Consider the following 23,423-nt stretch of genomic DNA (forward strand, 5'->3'; position numbering starts at 1 on the left):
AGGTGTTAGACTGGTGGCGCTGATTTGATCAACCTGATGACTGGAGGTGTGTGTGTGTGTGTGTGTGTGTTGTCAGGATTGATTACAAGGAGGCGTCATGTAATCTTGTTAGTTTAGCACAAAGAGCTGATTTCATGCTGGCCAGGACAAAAACTGGACTCCTGCTGTAGCTCAAGGGTGTGAACAAACCTGGGTCAATTACTATCAGACACCAATTGAATTCATTCTGCTGGGTTGATAGAACTTGTCACAGGGAAATGGCCATTAGTGTATTTTCTTATGTCTGCAAAGTCAATCGGTCACCTATTTAACCATCAATGTCTGACACTGGCTTAGAGTAGCATGAATGACAGAGCCGTGAGTGTAGGACTTGAAGGCTGTGGAATTGACCCATTAATCTCTACAGTATTATTTCATCTTATAGTATAATGTTGACACTTCCTTAACACAGCAAGGCCTGCAAAAAGCCCATCTGATAGCTTTGAGTCTGGCTGTATTTTCATGTGACCTATCACTGACACGAGCATTGTCTCATTTTCCCCTATCCCTTCCACAGGTGGAGAGATTCATTACTCCCTTGTTTGATATATAGATCAGCCGCCCACCCCAACCCCATCTCTTATGAATGGGCTTGAAACACGGCAATATTGCTGTCAGGGTAAATACCTTCGAGCCACAGCCCTTTATTCAATTTCTGGCCTGTCAGGGATACGAGTTACTCTACTCTGGCAGCTGTTTAAAATGTTGCCTGCCAAAGTGAATTATGGTTGAATATTTCACAATGTAGAAATAATATATATTCTTGTTTTGGCTGGCCTAAAAGTATTGCAAATGACAGTGGGTTGGGGGGGCAGATACCACTGTGTGCTCAAACAACACATATTAAAGAGAAGAAATTTGAAGAAAATAACTCATATTTTGTCTTAGGGGGTGGCAGAAGAAGTCTTTACTAAAAGAAATCCATGCAGAAATCATTATGTTTATTCCATAATTAAGGGATTAAGTGCAGCAGGAGAAAGTTAACAAGCAAATATGGAAACATGATCCGTTTATTACTGCCTGAACAGATTTAAATGGGCCTTGAAGCCGTTGGTGCCACAATTCCATACGGTAGCCATCAAGTACAGTTACAGCTAGTCTTCAACAAGCTGCATCTGGATAATTAACTAAAGCAAGGTGCAGACGTGAGTGCAGCACTGATAACTTGCACTTGCAAACATTTTTTTCCCAATCAGCTCGTCGCATTTAATGTGAGTGAGCACAGTGTTTATATCAGTTACTGGTTTCTCCTTTAATAACTCAATAGATTAAAAATTAAAATGAATAAATGAATAAAAAAATAAAAATCTGTAAGATCTTCTGAAAATCTGAATCAGAAGATTCTGTGAGAAGAAAAAGCTGATCTTTCATCTTGCCTAATTACCACCCAAATCCTGTATTCACACTTACTGTTCATTAAAATGATGTTACACTTTGATATGGTAGGTTTATTTTTTTTTTAACGCTTTGACAAACAAGATAAATGACAAACTTGGGCCTTTTTTTAATGATTAATTTCTCAAAAAATGTTGGAATTATCAGTTTCAAGGGCTGGGAAGAAAAGAAAAAAACACTTAATACTTTTGGTCGACAGCAGATTTGGCACGCAGGTGAAAGCAGTTGGTTGCTGACCAGTGAAAACACTTTACTAAACTGTTTTGAAATGACTGTGTAACAAAACAAAAAGTACATTTGAGAGGAAGCGAAAACACACATCGGGCAGAGGGCTATAATTATCTTGGAACAACGTGAAAATGTTGTAATTATAATGCAAATGTTTTGAGTGAATTCAATATGAGATGGGACTCAAATCTTCATAAAAACACACTCATTAACGAGAAAAGTAAAACTCTGTGAAATGTTCACAGGGTCAACTGTAAAAAAACATGTTTCACACCACAAATATTCACTGACATCTACTGAAAATTTAGCATGGACTTAAATGTGACCCACTTGTGTTCCACCAACACTATTATAAAGAAATAAATGCAACACAATAAAAACAAACACATGACTCATTCTCATGTCATTGGATTTGTCTTTATTTCAGCTCTGAAAGGTGAGAGAGAAAGAAACCTGTACTTTAAAATGTGAAACACACCATGCTGACAGCATCATCATTGCATGCCTGAACACACACATACACGTTTAGTTCTCATCATCATTAGCTCTACATGATATCGCCGGGGCGTTGGTGCTCTTACAGAGTATTTGTGCATCTACACACACATACACAGGGCGCAGGGCAGCTGCGGGGATAATTTGTTTAGAAGGAATTAATTAGACATTATTAGGGGGAAAACAATGGAGCAGAGGCAGGGTGTTTAACGATGGGATGTCAAAGAGGCAAACCTGTCACGGAACAATAGGCTAATTTCCACCCACTGCTTCCCGGCTACCGCTCAATTACTTTATCACACAAAAGGACGTGCACACACACACATATATACACACAAAAATATATGCAATCACCCAGTGCATTTTCTGATCAGCACTCTGTCTGAACCTTCTTTCTTGACTAAGAGACAGCAGAGGTTTGTGTATTTATGCATGTGTGTGTGTGTGTGTGTGTTTCCAATTGAGCAGATGTTTCACTATTAAAGGTATCCGCTCTTATACCTTAAAGGGAGACACTGCAGCTGCTGCTGACGCGTCCTCAGTTGATGAACCGGAAACCCAATTACAGAACAAAATGCAGAGGTACAGCCTGAGATCACTTCAATTCTCCACTCATGCTAGTTTCTTCAGATCTCAATCCAATCTAATTCTACTCCTCTTTCAACACCTTCCCGCTCTCTTTCCCTGAAGCTCCTTTATCACCGTGGTCTGTGGCTGCCATCCAAACCGCCTCCCCGCCGTGATCTTTCCCTCATACCTTCCTCCCCCCTCATCCCTCCCCCCTGCTCCCCTCACAGCCACTTCCTGAGAACAGCCAAGGCAGAGTTGAAGGTGAACTGAGCCTGGTGGGTTCCGCGGTGAGCCAGCAGCAGGGAGCCTGCCTCGGGCCTGTGGCCTGCTGCCAGCAGCTCAGCGGCGGCTTTCTCCACGTTCCAGCCCCGCTCCTGCTGGTGGGACAGCATGTGGGAGCTGAGCAGGGGGTATAGGGCTGAGGAGACGCAGCCCACCAGGAGCCCGGCGTCCAGGAGCAACGAGAGGAGCTCAGCGTCGCAGGAGGAAGCTGTCTCCTGGAGGGGGAAAGAGAAGAGGGAGAAAGTGTAAACACACATGAGGCGAGAGAGTCAGGAGAAACTAACTTTTGATCCAAGTTCATCCCTGTGAAGAGCATGTGCCAAGAAAAACAGACAGAACTTTGGCAAATGTGAAGCCAGTCTCTGCCCGGTAACCAGCTATCACTCAGCAGATCGATTCTACTCTAAACACCTACTGGCTGATAAAACAATGGAAGTGGCTGCTAGATCTGGAGATTTACCAGCCACACGGATCTGTAGAAACAACAGTTACTGTAGCTTCTTCCTGCAGTGACAGTATTTTCAGTGTGTGTGTAATTACAGTGTTACACGCTTGAAGAAACCTGATGAGGTCAGAGTGTTAGGTCACAGGATGTGGCCACCACCATTCCCATGGCATGGCTTCACTCTCTCTCTCTCACACACGCACGCACGCACGCACGCACGCACGCACGCACGCACGCACGCACGCACACACGCACACACACACACACACACACACACACACACACACACACACACAAAGTTTGTGGGACCGGGTTTGGTCCTCATGTGGACTACTGGTCCCCAAACACATACACGCATGCACACCAAACAAATCTTTTTACAAAATCTTACAAATCTGTTATTTGCAGCTTTGAGAGTCTGAGTTCACAAAATAACAAACACATGTTCACACGTACATAAACAGACCTTTACATAACATTTTAATCCCATCTTCCGCCTCTTTACATCAATGAACTTCATGCAAATTCAAACAGCTAAATGCCGTTGCGGCTGCGGTGAGTGGTTTACAGGCCATGGAGAAGCAAGGCTGAGTGCTGGGGTTGAAAGGTCGTGACTCTGCCTCTCACTGTGACTCAGCCCATCTCCTCTGCACGCTCTCACCTGTTTGCTGTCTGTATTATTAAGCTTGCACTTATTCAGCTATACACGCATTATGTGTATGTGCACACACGGACAACAGTGAGTCCCTTTTGGGGTATTTCTGGAGCTGAGGCAGATCAATTATAAATGTGGAGCTCATGTCTTCTCTTCTGTAGTAGAGAAAGGGAACAGAGCCGGATGAATTTCTCTCCCTCACCTCTAAAATCTCTCATCTCTGGCCCAGCCTCGCTCCATTTTTCTCTCGTTGAAGGATAATTCATCCTTAAAAACATAAAACCCTTTCAAAAGGATCACTCTGTGATGAAGGATATTAGTGAACCTGAATGTGTCACATGAGAGTTGAGAGACTGTTGTCATTGACAATGACAGTGTCCGCTTATGGAATTACTAATCATATTTTGTGGATAAAATAACTTTAACTCGTGGTAATGCAAGCAGATCTGAAAAAGAACGTTGTCACTTTGTCCCAAGATTCATAGTTTCTATAAAACTATTCTGGATTTGGATGTATTCACCATTTAAATACAAGTTCATGGTTGCTTTGGTACAGGAAGAAAGGGAGACAGAGAGTTGACATATAACACTTAAAGAGATACAGTATGTCATGCATGACTAATAATTTAATCTCTCCCTTACACTGAGAGACAGGGACCAGATGAGTCATGACAAGACAGGGGAGGGAAAAGAGCCGCAGAGAAGACAGACAGAGAAATTTTGAATCTCGAGACAGACTTGGATGAGGAGGTCATCCGGTTATAATGAGAATTAAGGGAAAGACAGACGAGAGAGAGACGGGAGGGCTTAGGAGTGTTGAAAATGTATGACGGAGAAAGATGGAGGGAGCAGGCCGGAGAGGAGAAAGGCAGACATGCACTGAAAGCATCAGATACATACATTTTTAAGTGAACCAACTGTTTCCAAGGGCTGAATGCACACTAGAACCAAGGAGAGGCACTTCAAAACAACTTAACAGCTTCTGCTTCAAACTTTTGATTTTGGAGCCTCAACAGAGGCCCAGAACAAATGTTCTGCATGAGAGTTGCGGAGCTGCAGTGAACATTGACCTATTTTCAGGCTCAATGTCACGAGAAAAAGATGATTTCAATTTCGACGTGTAAAGGAACAACTGACATACATTTCTCAGAAGTATGGATATAATATAATCAAATAGTTTATCTCTCTAGAGATTTTTATTGGCTGTCACTCCTACCAGTTGTGATAACAGTGCACTAAAGAAAAGCATTTCCTGAGACATGGGGACACTGACAGTACAACAGTAAAGTCAGACAAAGCAAGAGACACAAGCAGTTAGATAATTAGCCACGCTATAAACAAGCCAACGGCCTATTTAAACCCATTTATTTGTAGGTGAGTGAGTGCATCAGTAATGTAATGCAGCTACAGCAAGTACTGCTGTTAAAGTTGGATGCTGACAAGGGACAGTTTAGGCGATAATTCCACTGTTTGCTTTGAGTGTTCTCTACCAAAAACATTTAGCTTAATCTTGTGTTTGTTTAAGACCAGCCTGCTCCTGTTTATTCCGACTGGGCGTCAGACTCTTTTCATCAACGTTTCCACATTACCAGATCTCAGCTATAACCTGATGAATGCAATCTTATTAACACCGATAGATATGATGGTCAGAACTACAACAAGACCAAGAGTCCACAACCATTCCAGCAGCTTTGTGAGGCTGTTCTTATTCACTGTGGTGCTTTGAGATGAATGCCAACATCGGCTCACTAACATGCTCACAGTGAAAATGCTGCCATATTGATGTTCAGCCTAATGTTTCCCTTATTAAACACGCCGAGTTTAGCATGTAAGCATGCAAACACAAAGTACAGTGTTAGAGTATTAAATCAAAATATTGGAAAATTAAAAGTTTGACCTGAAGATGGCGCTAGGCGGCGAGTAAAGACAAATTTCATGGTAATCCAATCAGTAGCTGTTGAGTCATTCACTTAAAAACGAAAATGTCAACCACATTGTTGCCCAAGAGGATAAACCGACTGACCGACTTGCCATCCCCAGAGCCACGACCCAACATCTTAGAATTATTCTTTAATATTTCTACTTTGTTAAATGTCCCTCTATGGTGCCCTTTGAAGCTGTGTAATTAACCTGCATTGTTTGCCTGTAATGAGAGCTCACACCTACACAATACAAATGGCTCTGCATGGCACATGCATGAAGCCTGTTGGCCCTAAAGCTCTACCAGGTGGCGTCCAAAAGTAAGATGCTGATGCTGTCACTCTGACTGAGTGTGTTGCAATATCAACCATCAGGGAGGGGAAATGCAGGTGCAAGCCCTGCGGATGCTTCAGATATGGCACCTGCAGGGCTGCAGAGGAGACAGGTTTAGAAAGTATCAACACGCATAAATTATCACTTGCACTGAGATGTGCATTAGATGTGTACAGATTTAGAGGACAAGGATTCTTGTCTTCTTGTTGTGTACTGCGTCCGGGAATATGCACATATTGTAAACACACACACACACAGGAACACACACACGCACACCTCCCAGGCTATTACTGTTTGACAGTGTCAAGAGAGACAGCAGATTTGAGTCTTGAGTCAGTCAGATTGACAGTGGAGCTGTAAATAGATGTCAAGGAGCGGCAGAGAGATGGAGGAATGGAGGGGAATCTTGATATCAGAGTGGAGCAGATAACTTTATGTCCTTTTTACAGGATGAACAGCTCTGTCACATTTCAGGTACTGCTGTTCATCCAGCGTTCACAACTACTTTAAGTGTGCAGTGTATGGTAGAGAGCTGAGTGTAATGAAGTTCAGATGATAACTAACTATACACACATTTCTAATTAGTTGGATCTATTTAGATTCAAATAATTATTAAATAATGATTATTATCTTTCCTTCATATTCTTGGTCTGAGGTTGCTGTGCCGTTCCCCTGCAGCTAGTAAGGACAATACTTATTCATTTAATAACTAATTTACACTTCTTAGTATTGCAAAACTCCATGAAAGCATGGAAGTGATGAGGGATAATTCAATATTTTCATTTATCAACTTTCAGTGGAATCAAGATATGATCATGTATCATTGTTCTGCACATTTCTCTTGTCTAATTGAGTGATTTCAAGCATGCTGTAATTAAAACAATAATTCAGCATTTTGGGGAACACACACATATGCTTTCTTGCAGAGAGTTAGACAAGAAAGTCAATACCATGTACCAAATGCAGCTGCGGGGCGTCGAGTGGCACAGTGGGTTGAGCAGGCGTCCCACATGTAGCTGCAGTCGGCCCCGGTTCGAATCCTGCATCGGACGGCCCTTTACCGCATGTCACTCCCCTCTCTCTACCTCCCCATTTCCTGTCTCTCTCTACTGTGCTATCCAATAAAGGCATAAAAAGCCCAGAAAAATAAATAAATAAAAATGCAGCTGCAGCCAGAATATTAGCTTATATCTTGGCATGCAGATTGGAATCAGCTAGCCGGTCTCTGTCAGAATCAGTTTACCAGCATCTCTAAAGCTCACCAATTAAAATATAACATGTTTGTTTAACTAATTAAATAAAAATAATAAATAAGTAAAAAATTATAAACTGAATTGTAAAGAGCTCACTCTTCTCGCCTAGCTCTCGACAAAAAAAACAAATTAGCACATTTCGCAAAATATCATTTTTTTTCCATTAATTACATCAAAAGTAGTTAATAAAGTTTTTGTTTTACATACCATATATGAAAAGTTTTTTCTCACGTAATGCATAAAAGCTGCAGAATTTGTTCAGGGTCAGCTGTGACTGGCTACCACATTGCTGCAGTGCAACACAGAGGAAAGCCAGCACACATCGATGCAGCTCAGATTCATAAGCAACTGTGAAGTGTGTTTTGATTTTGAGTTTCCTAATGGGAGTAAATGACAGTTGCTGCTTTGACTGGGGTTGAAGGAATTGTAGTGTAGTGTTTGATAGGGTTGAGGTTAGTTTGGATACTGCAGCAGTGTAAATCTCTTGCCACAACATCAGTTTGAACTTGCGTCCGTCATGTAAAAGGCAGTTACGACATCATCCTCCAGTTCACCATGCCATGTGCTGCACCTCTCGCAAACCTGCATATCCATCCATACCGTCTCCCTCCGCCTGTGATTTCTCCCTCCTCACCCCTCTTTCTCTTCTCCCTCTGACTTTTTGAATTTCCCCCAGTGGTCTATCAGACCTCACCTTTACAAACAGTTCAGAACAAATAGCATTTGATTGAGGAGGGAATACATTCATCATGCCCTCCTTTCTCTGTCAAAGGTCCACAGCTGGGAGAACTTGAAAACCTGTCCTGGGGTGTATGTATTTTTATGCACAGGGGTGTGTGTGTGTGTGTGTGTGTGTGTGTGTGTGTGTGTGTGTGTCAGGTTAAATGCCCCTCCAAGTTTTCTCTAAAGGTTCAAACAACACCTTGTCTGACTCTTTAGTGAAGCGAAAACAAGAGGCATCTTCTGGCTTGTGTGTGCGCGTGCGTGCGTGCACTCGCCTGCAGCCAGTGTGCACTCAGAGTGAATGAACAAACACTCAGCATGACAAGAGAACTGACACATCAAACTGCGGCCATAAGATGTCCAACTCCGCTCTCGTTCCTGTTATTACCTTCTCATTTCTTGCTGTCTCATCCTGTGAAAGACGGACAAGGTTGTATTTCCTGCATGTTTTCAGTGGCCGCTAAATGTTGCCTGATTGGTCTGGTCAATTTTTCACACCCTTGTTTTCTATTCTCGCTCTGCACGTCTCTCATTTCCTGTATATGTCTTTCTCCACCCTCCCTCTCTCCTTGAGCTAAACCCGGCTGAGAGCTTAATTGGAATTACCGTGCACGTACAATGCCTAATACATAATGCATGGCCAAGCCTTCTTTTATCATTTAAATCATAAAGCTTCTTTGGAATGCCAGACAACACACAAGTATCTCCATTCCTCCTTCTCTCATCCTTTTCTCTCCTTCCTCAGGCTCTTTTTTCCCCCATCTCTCCATCCTAACTGTCCCTAGGCTGGAGTGGTGCAACAAACTGTGTGCGCACACACACAACACCAAGCAGTCCTTGCTTACAGCACGACATGATTGAAAGTGACAGAAGAAGAGGCCGTGAAGCCAAAAAATAAAAATAAAAGTGGGCTGTGACGCACATGAGCAAACACAAATACACATACCCACAGTGAGCAAATCAGGGATCAACGGACTGAGTTGAAGGCAAACACAGCTAGATTAACAGGTCCAATATGGCACCAAAGCTGTAAACAAGCCCACTTAAACAAGCAATTAGACACATAATCACTCAATCAAACACACACACACACAACCACAACCACAACCACACACAAACACAAACACAAGCCTGTTGTCTTCACTCCACTGGGCAGATAGACAAGGTGTTTGTGTTTCATTGAGAGGCCTTGGAGTGGATTTTAACCTAATTACACACACACAAGGACACATGCATGCAAATAAAAACAAGTGATAAATAAAAAAAGTGACGAGGAATACGAAAAAGGTGGGGCAGCTGATTAATTAACTTACGGACTCCATAACCCCCTCCCCAGAACACCAATAATTGAATCACAGCTTAGCAACGTGTGTAACGACACAGTGTCTAGATAAGCCTTTGCTTTTCCTGCATGTTGTAGCAAGGATAGTAAGACATAGAAAGAGGGAAGATGGTGTCTTTTTTTTGCCTTGTGTAAGGAACTGGATAACAAAAGCTGCAATTGGTAGCGTTTTCAGGTAACTAGCTTCTAGGCTACATCCGACAATAAGCCCAAGTGTTACTCCCAAAGCCAAGAGTTGGCATATCATTGACTCACGACATTAGCGTTGCAAGTTACGTTAAAAAAAAAAACACAGTTCATGACTAGCACACCCACTGTGTAGTGTTTCCTCACTGTATAGAAGCTGGTCATGGATGCTAGCAAGGATAATGTTAGCAGCTCTGTCTTGATCTTTATTGGATTTGGGGAAGTCTACACACCAGTAACTTAAGCCAATATGATTGTTAGTCAGTGTTAGTCTTCATCCTAGAAGCCTTTTCTATTGTAATGCTAAAAGTGAAAATATATGGTTTGGAAATGTAGACAAGTATGCAAGCTAAGCATCCAAATGGGTTTATGTTAGTGAAATAATTTGATTTTTTCTTATCATACTTGTACTGTAATACAACAACAACCTAGCTCTACTCTGCTATAAAAAAACAATGCAGTTTCTTTATTTCCATGTCTGCAACATGGATCATCAACTGCTGACTTTTTGCCTGAGACATGCAGCTTTAGCCGCAGTCTTTTATCACATATATATTTAAGACTTGTTCCCATTCTAAAATGAGTCAGCTGAAATCTTTAAAAAGTCAATCCAAGAGGACGTTTTCAACCAATTCATAGGGCTAATGTTAGATGTTAGTCAGTGCGTACTGCAGCTGTTTATGCATGGTTGTTTGCGTACACATGCAGCAGGATCTATATATGCTGTACAATGCACTGACAGCTCATTCATATTGGTAGGACAGGTCTTATCAGCCCCTTATCGCTGTCTCTCATTATTCAGGCTGGTGTTAACCCTTGGCTCCCTGCTCCACTGCTCCCCTCTGCTCTTCCACAGCCCATACATCTTCACTAGCAGGAGTAGAGCAGAAAAGGAAGAAGAGGAAAGGAAGAAATGATGAGAGGGAATGACTTTGGGGAAAGACACTGCTTCGAGTGAAAAGAAATAAAAACCTGCACGCCCGCACTGTATTTCCCTGCATCATTAAGAACAATACAAACTCTTCTATATTACCTGCTCTCACCACTACTCCTTTGTCTACCTTTCAAATCATCAACATTGCCCACACTTTTTTTCTTCCTTTCCTCCTTCCTTTAGTTCTCCAACGCCCACAGTGATCTCCTTCAACAGAGCTGAGCATAGCCATTAACCTATCACATCGCAGCAAAGCAAGACGAAGCAAAGTGAATACACATCTCACACTACAGCCAAATAAATTACTTTATTTTTTCATTTACTTTCTACATCAACTGGTATCCAGTAACACTGTTTTAATTAAAAACTAATCTTCAAAATTAATCTTTTTTTTTTTTTAAATCATAATCTCAGGGGCATCGCCTTTACAAAAAAAAAAATGTGTTGAGACTGAGGAAAACAATGTGAACATGCGTCTGTGACATCAGATACACAGCAAAGTGCCGGGAACACACAGACCAGCAGGGCAGTGCTTGAAGATAAGGCCTGTCAGTCACTCAGACTGACATGTTATTTTCATGTGCTTAATCAAGAACGTGAGAGTTGATAAATTCATGGTGCATTGTGGCCAAAATTAACTTCAGGCTTGTTAACAAAGACATTAAAACGCAGGTAAATGAATTGAGTGGCATTTAAACAACTCACGTAGTTTTCTATGATAAATTAATCTTTCCTGGTATGTTGGAGTGAAACTAACTGTGACAAAAGAGCGAACCTCAATGAAACGCTTAAAGGATTGAATAATAACAATAGTTAATTAACATTTAAGCTCCCTCAGTACGCTCACTGAATTTCTGATCGACCTAGCTGAACTAAAATCAGTTCTTCTGATCCTCCCTGGATAAGATCTATGGCTCTGCTAATGGCTAGCTGAAGACAAGTGCAGGCTATTTGTAGATCTGATAAAAGGCCTCTGAGTGTCATCCTCCTTTATCAGCACAAATTTGGTCACAGTGGGGAAAAACATGTGAACCACAACAGTGCAGCACTTTGATCTATTTAATAGTTAAGGGTTTAACCCCTTTGTGTTTATGTCTCTGCACCTACAAATGGAAGTAAATCAATTTTTTGTACAGTAACATGATTTCTTTATTTATTTTCATTTTTCTAAATCAACAGCATATTTTGCCAGTAGCGTGGTTTTCCTTGTTATTACACCATGTTACACCATTTTCATTGGAACTACTTTGAAAACTGATCCCAGTGAGACATGTGGATTATCCACAGTAACCAAGACCCAGTTGTCTTAAGAGCCAAATTGTGTTAGAAATTTTAAATAAAAATGTTCCGTGTTGTGAGCACCAAGAGGCAAAAATCTCAGACAGTTGTCTCAGAACCTTGACAGACAGATAAAATCAAAACCATTCTCCTGGAGAGGTACTGGAGAGGTTTCTCAGGAAAAAATGCCTCATGAAGAATGAAGCATTGGATTTTTTTTTTTTTTAGTTTGAGATCCCAAACCAAGTGTGTGCATGCTGTGAGAGCAGCACCGTATCATCATGATACTTACTCACTGTCAGTCTCAGTATAAGACCAAGCACAGGTACATTCAATCAGTCACTGCAGGCTGCTGACCCAGCAATCCCTCACCTCATGTTACCTTACATATAAATGATTATGATGAGTTGAAAGCAGTGAGGTGTGTATGTTTTAAAATTGGGGGAAAAGAGAGCACTGGTACTGGATTGGTACTCTGCATTGGCAGATACCCTGAGTTGAGTAACTGGAATTGGGAGAGAAATAGTTGGACCCGCATCCCTACATGTTGTCAAAGCTCCTTTGAAATATTATTAGGCAATCAGAAAAGCTACTTGAAAACACATTAATAACAAAATGCAGTAGATATAAACACACCTAGGCAAATGCACTCCCACACAGACAAAGAGAAACTCTCACACACTTGTAGAAATGCACACATAGACAAACACACAGCCACAACAGCCACATGCATACAGCTCCACGGTGAGTCCAAGCCGACACGTTATCAGATGTATTAGATGTAAGACGATTTCTCCCCAGCTCTTTTGATGTTATCTGCAGACGAACACTGTTCTGTGTTGCTCTGAACACGTCCCTGCTCATTCAGCTCTTAGGTGGCAGAAGCAAGATTATTTCTCAAAGCAGTGTGACACACTACCTGTCGTACTCCATTCATATAACCCTTCTCTAACTCTCTAACTCGTTCATCTTCTCTGTCTTCCCTTTCTTCAGTCAGGCTGTGCACCCTTCTCCGCCCTCTCTACCTCAGTCTTGGTCACTTCTACATTTTCATACATTTGCTCTGTCTTTATATTTCCCCATCTCATCCCATTTCTCTATCTCCCTCTTTCCCTCCCTCTCTCATCACCCATTCCTCCTCCATTTGATTTTTCTCTTCCCACTTCTAAATCACATATATTTTCTCGTACTATCTTCAACACCCTGCCTCCCTCAGTCTCGCTCTCCTTTCTCTGTGGGATAAAAACAGCGTGTTGCTCAGGTGTACCAATATAGGACCTTTAATGTTTCATTTAATAGGGTCTCTGTCACTGGTATATATAATAGTGAGCCTTTCTCTTATCTGATCCAGGAACAAAAAGAGGGTCTGCTCTGTCTGAGAGGCCTACTTTGTGACAACTGCTTATCTGATCGAGAAAGTGGAGAGCGGCCCACACAGTCTTAAAACGATTACTCTCTTATCTGATTATGGCTTCCCAAAAGTAGAGGACAGTTAGCAAGACGATGAACATTGGGTTATTTGAATGTTAAGAATCTTTTGGAGAACTTCATTATTATTTTACACCAGTAAAGAGGTTTTTATCATTTTTGGCTCCTCTTGTCAGCAAATAGACTGGACTTTCCTCCTTCATCAGTTGCCCTCTCTTGTGGCTGCTTTTAGGCCGTTTATCAAGCAAAAATGCCAAACCTTTTGTAGTTCCAGTGTCTCAGGTGTAAGGATTCACTGCTCTTTGCTGTTTTTATGTCACTGAAAAGTGAAAACTTTTGGGTTTTGTATTGTTGGTTGCACACGGAAAGTCGGCTGAAAACATCACCTTGGGCTCTGAAAAGTTGTGATGTGCATTTTTCACTATTTGTTCAAGTTTTATAGACTCAATAAATTATTTGACATATGAACTGTTAGTAATAGTGAAAATAAAATCATGAGTTGCCACCTTAGATTTCCATCCAAAGTAAAGTCCATTTGATCTGTATCTGAATATGTACCATGCAGAGCATTACAGTAATACTTACTGCTGTCATGCTGTTGATCTGATCCAGAGTCAGCTGTAGCAGCTCCTCATCACCGCTTTCAGCCATCAGTTTGAGCGCAGGCTGCTGGAGTTTCGGCAGGTTCTGGAGGAGCAGGGTGGCTATGTGTTTGATACACTTGGGGGGAAGAGAAAGAGGGAGAGAGAGAGGGAGGGAGGGAGAATGAGAGAGAGAGGGAGAAGAAGGAGGGGTAGATAGTTGAATGTATAGATGTATGGATGAATGGTGGAAGGAGAGAGATAAAAGCAAAAGTGGGATAAAAATAGGAAATGTAATCACAAGACAGTGAAAAAGAGGAGGGGAGAACAAAAGAGGGGAGCAGGGGACAGAGGGAAGATAGTAGGCGAGGAACAGTGAAGGTTAATTGATGTGCATATACTGTACAGACACACAAGCACATAATACTTTTAAAAATGCCTACACACAAACACATACACACACACTCAGCAGACACACAGTCCTGTTGCAGTCCCATCCAGTAATATATGGATATCACAATGCAATCTGACTCCCCCATGCTCTGGCGGTTTCATTCCAGCAGATTCAAATTAAAGCTGTTCAGAAGAGAGTAAAGGGCCTCCTTCTCCACCTCCCACCCCCCTTCCCATACTAATATTAGACAGCCAGGCGGACACTAGCCTATTCACGCTGAATAGCATTAGCGCTAAACTAATATCACAGTCAGCTGGCGCTAGACATACAGAATGGCATTAGGCTTACCACTGCCTTGATTCTCAGCAGGGCATGAATAGCATTAGGGGCCGTCAGATATCAAAGAGCGGCTAGTGCCTATAGTACATTACAAAAAGCACTGAACTGATGCTAACATGTTGCTATGGGTTACATACTTAATAGCTTTAGGCTCCTGTGTTAAGATGCGGGGGCACTGCACCGAGGCTACATTTAACGCACAGGCCTACTTCCATATTTTGATGACACTGCTGATGACGCTGATGAACGGATCATGTGTTGAAACCAGTTTACACTTTGGTTTAAAATATGAATTTTCCCTATCCTAACTGTATTGTAGTGGTGGGAGAAGTATTCATATCTTTTATTTAAATACTCTGTTTTAATTCTTTTCACAGATTCATTGTGATCAGATGATAATTAAGAGGACAAATGCATTCGTAAAACAATGACACACAAGAACGTAATCTGATTGTGTGTTCTGATTACCTGTACAGGGAGCTTGTGTTTTGTGTTATAGAGAGTCCGCACCATGGTGACTACCTGCTGACCCAGGTCTAATCTGGCCTCCGACCCCTGGCAGCGGGTCAGCATGGCTGAGGTCAGCACCACCCAGGGGTTACGCTCTGACTCTGCCCTGGAGGTAGAGAGCAAGACAGGCCTGTGAATATGAATGTGTGTAGACTTCTGATGAAGACATAGACTGGTACTAAAGCACGCATGTGAAGAACAAAGGTACATATCTGAAATATTAACCCTGTGTACTGGAACACACAGTATATAGTCAAGTCAAAACAATATCTCAGCATGTAAAATTACATAAATGTTATATATCCGTCACTCTGCTGTCGTATGTCACCAGATGGTAATCCTGTTCGACAATAAGCGGGTTACACCAGCTGTATGTACACCATATTGCATGAAAATGTAGATTATGAATAATATAAACAGCCACATAAGAGAAACAGCATCAACCTCCCTTCAAATCACAGGCTGACATGAAAGCAGAGAGAATTATCAAGAGGTTTGCAGACAATCTAATGAATTCTGACGCTGACATGTAAGCGAGGAAGGGAGATGTTTGACCACAAAACTCCTGCAGCAGTTAATATTAAACACCGACATGCTGCATTTTCTCCCTCTCTGTGAGAACACCAGGGAACAGCTGTCAGCTGTGAGAGGTGTCACTGTGTTTACACGCTTCTTCATGAGCTCTTCTAGACCTTTGCTAATGCCTCCTGAGTAACCGATGAACTCCCACCAATGATGCTAAAGAAGTATGACCCTCATGGATCTTTATTAATACATATTGAGCATAGAAAAAAAAAAAGAAAGATGGAAATCACAGAGGGATTTGCGATCTGTTAATTAGATCTTGGCTGTTTTATTAGTTTTATCATTAGCATGGCAAGCAGTCAGTAGCATTTCAAAGCCCCTATATATCCTGGCTAACACTAATGTTGATGGTTATGGAGGTTGCACTTGTTAATGCAAAGCCAACCTCTCACTATATCTGTGCCAAGCCTCAGGAAGAGAATCGAATCACATCTTTGAGCCTTGGTGAGGCTCTAAATATTCATATAATATATTGGAGGAAAATTCTTTAACCCTAGTTAGAACAGTATCGTCACTTATCTATCAGGAACAAGCAGTAAAGCGCCACTGCAAAGGAGGGAACATGTGCTTCTAGTGGTTCAAAAATAGGTGTCTACATGCCAGCACTGCTGGAAGTTATGTATGTGATCAACATGACTAGCAGAGCATTAAATATTGAACAGACAGAGAAGGACAAGGAGATGGGAGGTGAGAGGAAGAACATGTTTTGTTGTCACATGATAAAAGGGAGATGATAACATGCTGGAAAATCCCTTGTTTATATGACGAGAGGTACACATTTTCAAGTGGTTGCAGCCTGAAGTCAGATTAGGCTGCTGAAGTGTGTCCTAAACAGGCATGTTAGAAGCAGCAGGCCCTGCGGTAAGATCCTAAGTGTCTATGTGTATCTGCAAAAAACAAGAGTCCTTATATGAGCGATAGAAAGAGCTTGCAAATGAGAGAGAGAGAGAGAGAGAGAGAGATGGCAGGGCTCCTGTCAGTGGAAAAGGCAGTTCTTCATCCTGCTACCAGGGGTGTCTCATCCGGACAAGCTGCTTCACCTTCAGATTATACGAACACAGGAGTGAACAGAGTCCACTTGCTCTGCTGGCACACGGCTGCTTCCTGTGCTTTTACCAGGGGGACAGAGAGTTATACTGCTGAATGCGACTATGAGTGTCTGTGCGTTCGCCAAATCTGTCATGGGGTGCAGTGTGAGTCACAGCCAGCCCCCATTTCGTGCTTTGAATCATGACTCAGTTTATGCAGACAGACTAAAGGATCAGCTTTTGATATGCAACACTCAATATAGCTCCCAAAACAGCCTCTTGTATTCTGACTGGAACAAATCCTCACTCTACAGAGTATACACACACACACACACACGCACACACACACACACACACACGAACAGTAAACACACTTCCATCCTAACCAGGATTAAGTGCTGAGTCAGACAAGTGGTAAAGGTTAACCATGTAAGATAGAACACCCTCAAGTCTTCACCATCTTAAATGAGGCACTTGAAGGTTAAGTTATTCTGAGTTTTGTGTCCCAAATTACGAGTGCCGGATACAGCAGCCGCTGCATATAAAACGCACAGTTAACACAGATCAGACTTCAATTTCAGGCTTCTATGATTCGAGGACGCACATTACGGCGTAGTTAGTGTATGTATGCACTTTGCAGCAAATTACCTGGAGTAATTTAAATGAGGACGACTAAAGAGACAAGGAAAAAAAAGTAGAAAAATCCATAATCAAGGGCTGAGTGTGTACTCAACATTATGTTTGCATTTAAATCTGAAAACACAGTTCATTCAGCTCAGTCTGAAGTTAAAAGAAAATGATTATAGCTGACTGACACAGCAGTGGTGGTTTGACTACAGCTGCTACACACACAAAGTCAGTGGAGTGTCAGTGAAATCCGTGGGTGAACTTGAAGCAGCTGCGTTGTCCAAACTAATCCTATCTCTCCCACTGCTTCTCAGCTGAACGTGCACTGTGCCAGAAGAGACAATGACTTTTCACAAACCCAATGACAACTCTACTTTTCACAACAAATAATATAAATAATCATTTCTTCACACTTTCTCCTAATGCTTTTCGGTCTGTTCATTTACATACAACATTTTTCCCGTATTTTGAAAAACTTCAATTTTCCTGCTCTCAGTAATTTTGTTTTCACCTCCACACTAAGCTGCTTTGTTGGATTAGATGAAACAATATCAGCCTGAAAATGGTCCAAACAAAGTGGGAAAAATTATTCTGCATGTAATGGCCTCCTTCCACAGCAGAAACTGTTCCAGGGGCCCAGGAACCATTTCAGGAACTCAGGAGTCTTTTTGTCCCATAGTTTTTTGTCCCAAAGAACTATCCTCTTCCCGGGGTAGTACTTTCTGATGGTTCAGGAACTATCGGGGTAGTTTGCTGTGCTGAATGCTGCTAATTGATCACACGAAGTTCCCACAGGCAGCTACCTTGTGTTACTACTTTCATTCACATCTTACATTCACACAGAAAACAGCACTGGGCGACTCTAATATCAAAACCACAAAGGGTGGATATTTCTCAGCGTTATGTTGGCGGCTTCCTGGCAAGTCAAAAAGTGGAAATAAATAAGGAAAGCAGGTCCAAATGTGCTGAAAGCATTTGCTAATTGTTTAGAGCAGAAATGAATAACCATCAAACCTTGGCACATGTTCTTTGCATCCATTCAAACATCACAATCTCTCTATAGTAAATACAAAGAAAAAGAAAAAAGAAAAATAGGGTCATTTTTAATCAGCTTTTGGTCTTATATGCCGATTGTTCACGGTTCTTCAGATGTGGTGGAAGTGCAAATAGAGATGTGCAAATATTCCTGATTTAGTTCAGATGTTGTGGCTCCTCTGTACCTGGAACTATTTGGTTGAGATGGAGCTTAAGACTGCTCACAAGGCCCCAGCAGAAAGACAACCATATCAGGTTTTTTTTTTTTTTTTCCTCGTCTCGCCTCGTTTGACATAGTCTGAGAATTCCTGATCCTGGAAGTCTGTCTGTGGCTCCTCCAGCCCGATCGGGAAGATTCCCTGATCTGTCATAGTAATCACGTATTGCGCAGTCTGATCCTGGCGTAGTGTTTAATTAAGACTTGAACGATCAAGTATCCCATCAGGCAGGTCGTGTAGGCCTTTAAACTGATGCATCAGTAATGAACATACAGTATGTAAATCTTGCTCATCAACAAAGTCATCGTCAAGTCAATAAAGCTAATTCTCCTATACACAGCTTTGTGCACGTCCTTGTAAGTTTTTAACAACTACTGGAGAGAACTCTACTTTAAAGTGCTGATCGAAAACTGTTTGAAACGCAGTCTGCTTTGATTGAGCTGGAAGGATAAACTCCAGACAGCATAACCCTCCATTGTCTCAGTGGTCCTCAGAGTATCGCTCACTTTTAATCGAGAACAATGGAGCAGGAGAAGAGCAATCACATCATTAGGCACTTATCGATAATACAGCCAACATTGGCTGAGGCTCATAAGACGCCAGCTGGTGCAAAAAGCCTGGAGCCTGAATCTTTGTGAGGATGCCTGTATTCATTTCCAACTCTAAAAGTCTATGTGCAATACGTGCCCCTGAGTGATTAGAGCCACAATTCTCCGTTCGCACTCTTACTGAAATAAGAACACATTGCACAGAAGATGCCTATTAACACGTTAATGTCCCTGATTTCGGTAACAAACAAACTGCCGTCGAAACGCGGTTGATAGTGTCTGTGGTCGACTGTTAAGCACCAAAACAACACACCCACTATAACTTTGTTTAAGCATGGGATAAGAGGCTGCTTTGACCCCGCCAACTAGTGAAGTAGCACTCAGTTTTTAACTTTTAAACCGATATTCATTGAACCTGCTCAGAGAGAAGAGGTTACAAAAGAGAGAAAACTGCAGTGAGAAAGGATCAGCTGCTACACTCTTGTTATCCTGCACGACATCTGCACTTTCTATCTTTAAAAATCTGCCTATAGAATATATATATACATGTGAGGGCTTTTTTTAATCCAGTGTGTTTGAACTTGTGAATGATGCAGTTGCTAATGAGCTGTAAACAAATTCATAAGTAAGTAATAACTGTACTAGAGGGAACCTTTCGATAATAGTTTGAAAATTTTGGGAAATATGCTTATGTAACTTTCAACAAGAACGTAAACAAGCACATTTTCCCAGAATGTCAATAACTTTAAACAAACAAAGAACAGGAAAAAGAAATCTCATTCATCTTACACTTCCTCTTTCAACATAGGTGGCCATGCTTGTAGGAGGAGCATGAGCAGCTGAAAGTCCTCCCACTTCTGAGCAGCGTCCAGCAGTTCCAGGAAGAGAGCATATCGTTTGTCCTCGTTTTCTACATCTTCTATCTGGACCTGACAGAAAAGGAGGAGAAGAAGCAGATAGGAGAAAAAGGTAAATAAATATGAGGCCAGAAAACAAAGGCCTGCCGTGAAGATTTGGATTGTGAGATATCCCCACTTCATTGAGAATAAAGCACAAATTCGGCAAATGAAGGGTGCTCCGGCTCGAGTAAGCATCTGCTTCTTTAAAGTCCTGCTACAAGTGCAATGTCATGGATAAATATGATGATAAATGCCAGCATCTTCAGTGAAACACCATCCAACACAAACGCAACAGCAACAGGAGAGCAACTTGCCTTGATTTCAAATGAAGCATGCTCTCTACAAACTTTACAACGTACAGCAATGATTGCAGTAGAGAAGAGTGAAGCGAGACATTCCTGCCAAAGCAAGACCTGAATGAACTGTGCAGTCGAACACAATCTAGACCAGTATCAAAGCCTTCAAACTTCAAACAAGGCAGTGCACATTTCATTGCTAATCTAGAAAACGTCACCTTTGGCTAAACTTATTCTACACTATTATGAGGAAAAGAGAGATTGAGAAGGAGAGAGTGAGAAAAAGAGAATGAAAAAGAATGAGTGAGGGTTAATGTGGAAAAAATGAGAGGAGAAGGAGGTGGAAGGAAAGTAATTAATTTTCTTCTCAAAGGTTGGCTTCTAGTGTGATTTAACAGTTCAGAGAGCGGCTGATTTCTGAAGGGAAAACTACAACCTGCCAAAGCATGGCTGCTGCAAAGACAAGCTCTGTCACACACGCTTACATACACACACATACACACACACTTACACACACACACACACACACACACACAAAACATACATCACTTGCAGCCAGACTCATAAAACATCATTTCAGCCTCAGTGGTGTTCTCAAATTTATGACTTGATTTCTATGTAAAGCCTGGTGATATTTTATCAGTGTAAAGGTCTAAACACAGTCTCACTTAAACATGTGAAGACACCAGGATATTATTTTCATTGACCAGATTTTATACGTGTATTAACATGTAAATACATACCTCTTCTTTGAACCTTTATTTTCAATCATAAGACAGTTTTGGAATGAAGTTGGTTTACTACAGACTTCTATTGGTACTGGTGAAAATCCAGCCCCATAGTGCTCAAGCTGAAGCTCTGCCATTAACAATAATTTAATGAAATGCATTTTGAGGCAATAAATACTTTTCCTTTGGGAGGATTAATTGTGAGCTCACTAGAGCAATCTGGGTAGTGTACCATGTAAGGTTTTTTCATACAAAAAAATAGCTGTCTTAGGATGCCCAAGACCACCACAATAATTCTTGTACATCACGCAAAATTGCCTTCAACATTATCATAAAACTTTTGACTTATTAGTTACACTTACAGTGATTAATTAGTTACACTGTTATAAATGGCTTGACAGCAGTAGTCGAGGCTGCCGAATGCACGAATGCCGAAATTCAGCGGAGTGGAGCTCATGTGGCCACGAGGACCACATGCCCCACTGCTTGTACATGTTGCGTCTACATGACTGGATTACAAGGCCTTTGAACAAACATATACCCAGGAGAAGTTTTTATAAAAAGCCGCAGTTGAAGGCCACAGGTGAGTTGTTTTATGCTGTGTAGGTAACCCTAGGCAAAAGTGAATAAACCCCTCCTTTGCTAATTCCATGGCAACTACTGATGGCACACAAAGTACGCATTTTAGCACGTGAAAACTGGAATGTTGATACATTTATTTTGGTGGCCAAGAAAAGTATGCTGGTCATAGATTCATCCAGTGGCTGATGTCTGAGCCCGTAAAAACATTTTAAAAACTTTACATCTGATGGACGGGAGTGCTGGGATATCCATATGTAAGATTTCCAAATAGTTATAATTGTGTTACAATTGGTCCACTGTTTATTAAGAAGTAATCAGATCAGTTTATGTCCTTAATAAGCGTCAGATACTCCTGCTGGTTCTGAGACATTAGTCATAGTAAACCTCTAATTTATGCATAAAAGCACAGGCTAAATCGGTGGCAGCACAGCAGATCCACACTTAGAGCTGTAGAGAATTGCCTTATGATGGGGGATGGAGCAATAAATGAGCAAAGCTGAAGCTCAGGACCCTCTGGAAATGGAGGTCATTTGGGAAACAGAAATGGAATCTTAACTACCTGTAAAAAGCCCTCACTGCAATCTAAAGCTCTCAAATCCATCAGTGAATGTAAACTGCAACCCAAAGCCTGTTCATCATTGTTATGGCCTTACTGCATTATGAACGCTGAATACTGAACACTGCAGCTATTGAAGCATTTTATAAGTTTTATGGTAACGTATATTCATCTCGGGAAATTCGAGGGTATGAAAGCTCTTGGGATTCCCTGATAATATTCTGATTGCATGTTCTCAAAACAAAACACGATACAAATTACAAAGACACACAGACGTATCCACATAACACATCCTCTCTCACACACACACACACACACACACACACACACACACACACACACACACACACACACACACACACACACACACATCAAAACTCACCTACAGTAGACCACAGATTAAATTGCTACCAATTACTATGTGGCTGTGAGGGTTTTATTTTCTTAACAAGGAAGGATGGTAATTAATTACGCCTCGTGATTAAAATCAACATTTCCTCTGTGGTGTTGTACAAAGAATAGAGGGCAGAAGGGCACGAGGGTAGAAAGAGGAGGGAGAGAAGGAGGGACGAGGCTGTCAGCCAATACTGTAACACTTAGCAGAGAAGTGCTGACAAATTAGATGGGTGTCTCAGTAAATCAAGCCATATAAATATAAATCCCCACCGTATGCACCCAACTGTCCACCTCTTTGTATATTTATATCAGTTTCTCAACATTTTTTTTTTTCGTTTTTTCATCTAATGCATGTGCTTCCCTTTTCTAGCTACCCAGCGTTCAAATACTTTCAATTCCTCTCATCCCTCCTCATCTGTCCATGCCAACATCAGTCAGTGAGACAGCAAGATAAATGCTAATGGCACAGTATACTTGTGAACTGAGACTCTATATTTTTTATATAATTAATCATCATGTAAACCTCTCCTCCAAATAGTAAATGTCTTTTCATTGCTTATTATCTCAGTAGACACAGCAGGCCTGTCGAGCTTCA

The 23,423-nt window shown here is 41.5% G+C and overlaps 1 protein-coding gene across 2 annotated transcripts in view; it reads right to left on the reverse strand.

Annotated features, from left to right (window-relative positions):
• Positions 1-2,057: 2,057 nt before the first annotated feature.
• nbas (NBAS subunit of NRZ tethering complex) overlaps positions 2,058-23,423 on the reverse strand; it is a 143,315-nt gene continuing 121,949 nt past the window's right edge. For both annotated transcript variants that reach the window (XM_087180396.1, XM_023430124.2), the window contains 4 exons: positions 20,161-20,300; positions 15,289-15,436; positions 14,092-14,226; positions 2,058-3,224 (listed from right to left, as the gene is read on the reverse strand). In XM_087180396.1, coding sequence (XP_087036522.1) covers positions 2,949-3,224; positions 14,092-14,226; positions 15,289-15,436; positions 20,161-20,300 — 699 coding nt within the window. In that variant the 3' untranslated portion in view covers positions 2,058-2,948. The remainder of the gene's footprint in view (positions 3,225-14,091; positions 14,227-15,288; positions 15,437-20,160; positions 20,301-23,423) is intronic.

This window comes from Seriola lalandi, unplaced genomic scaffold (genome assembly GCF_002814215.2).
Source record: "Seriola lalandi dorsalis isolate HSWRI2012SDOR001 ecotype SW California unplaced genomic scaffold, Sedor1 jcf7180002054901, whole genome shotgun sequence".
In the NCBI taxonomy this organism is placed as follows: Eukaryota; Metazoa; Chordata; class Actinopteri; order Carangiformes; family Carangidae; genus Seriola; species Seriola lalandi.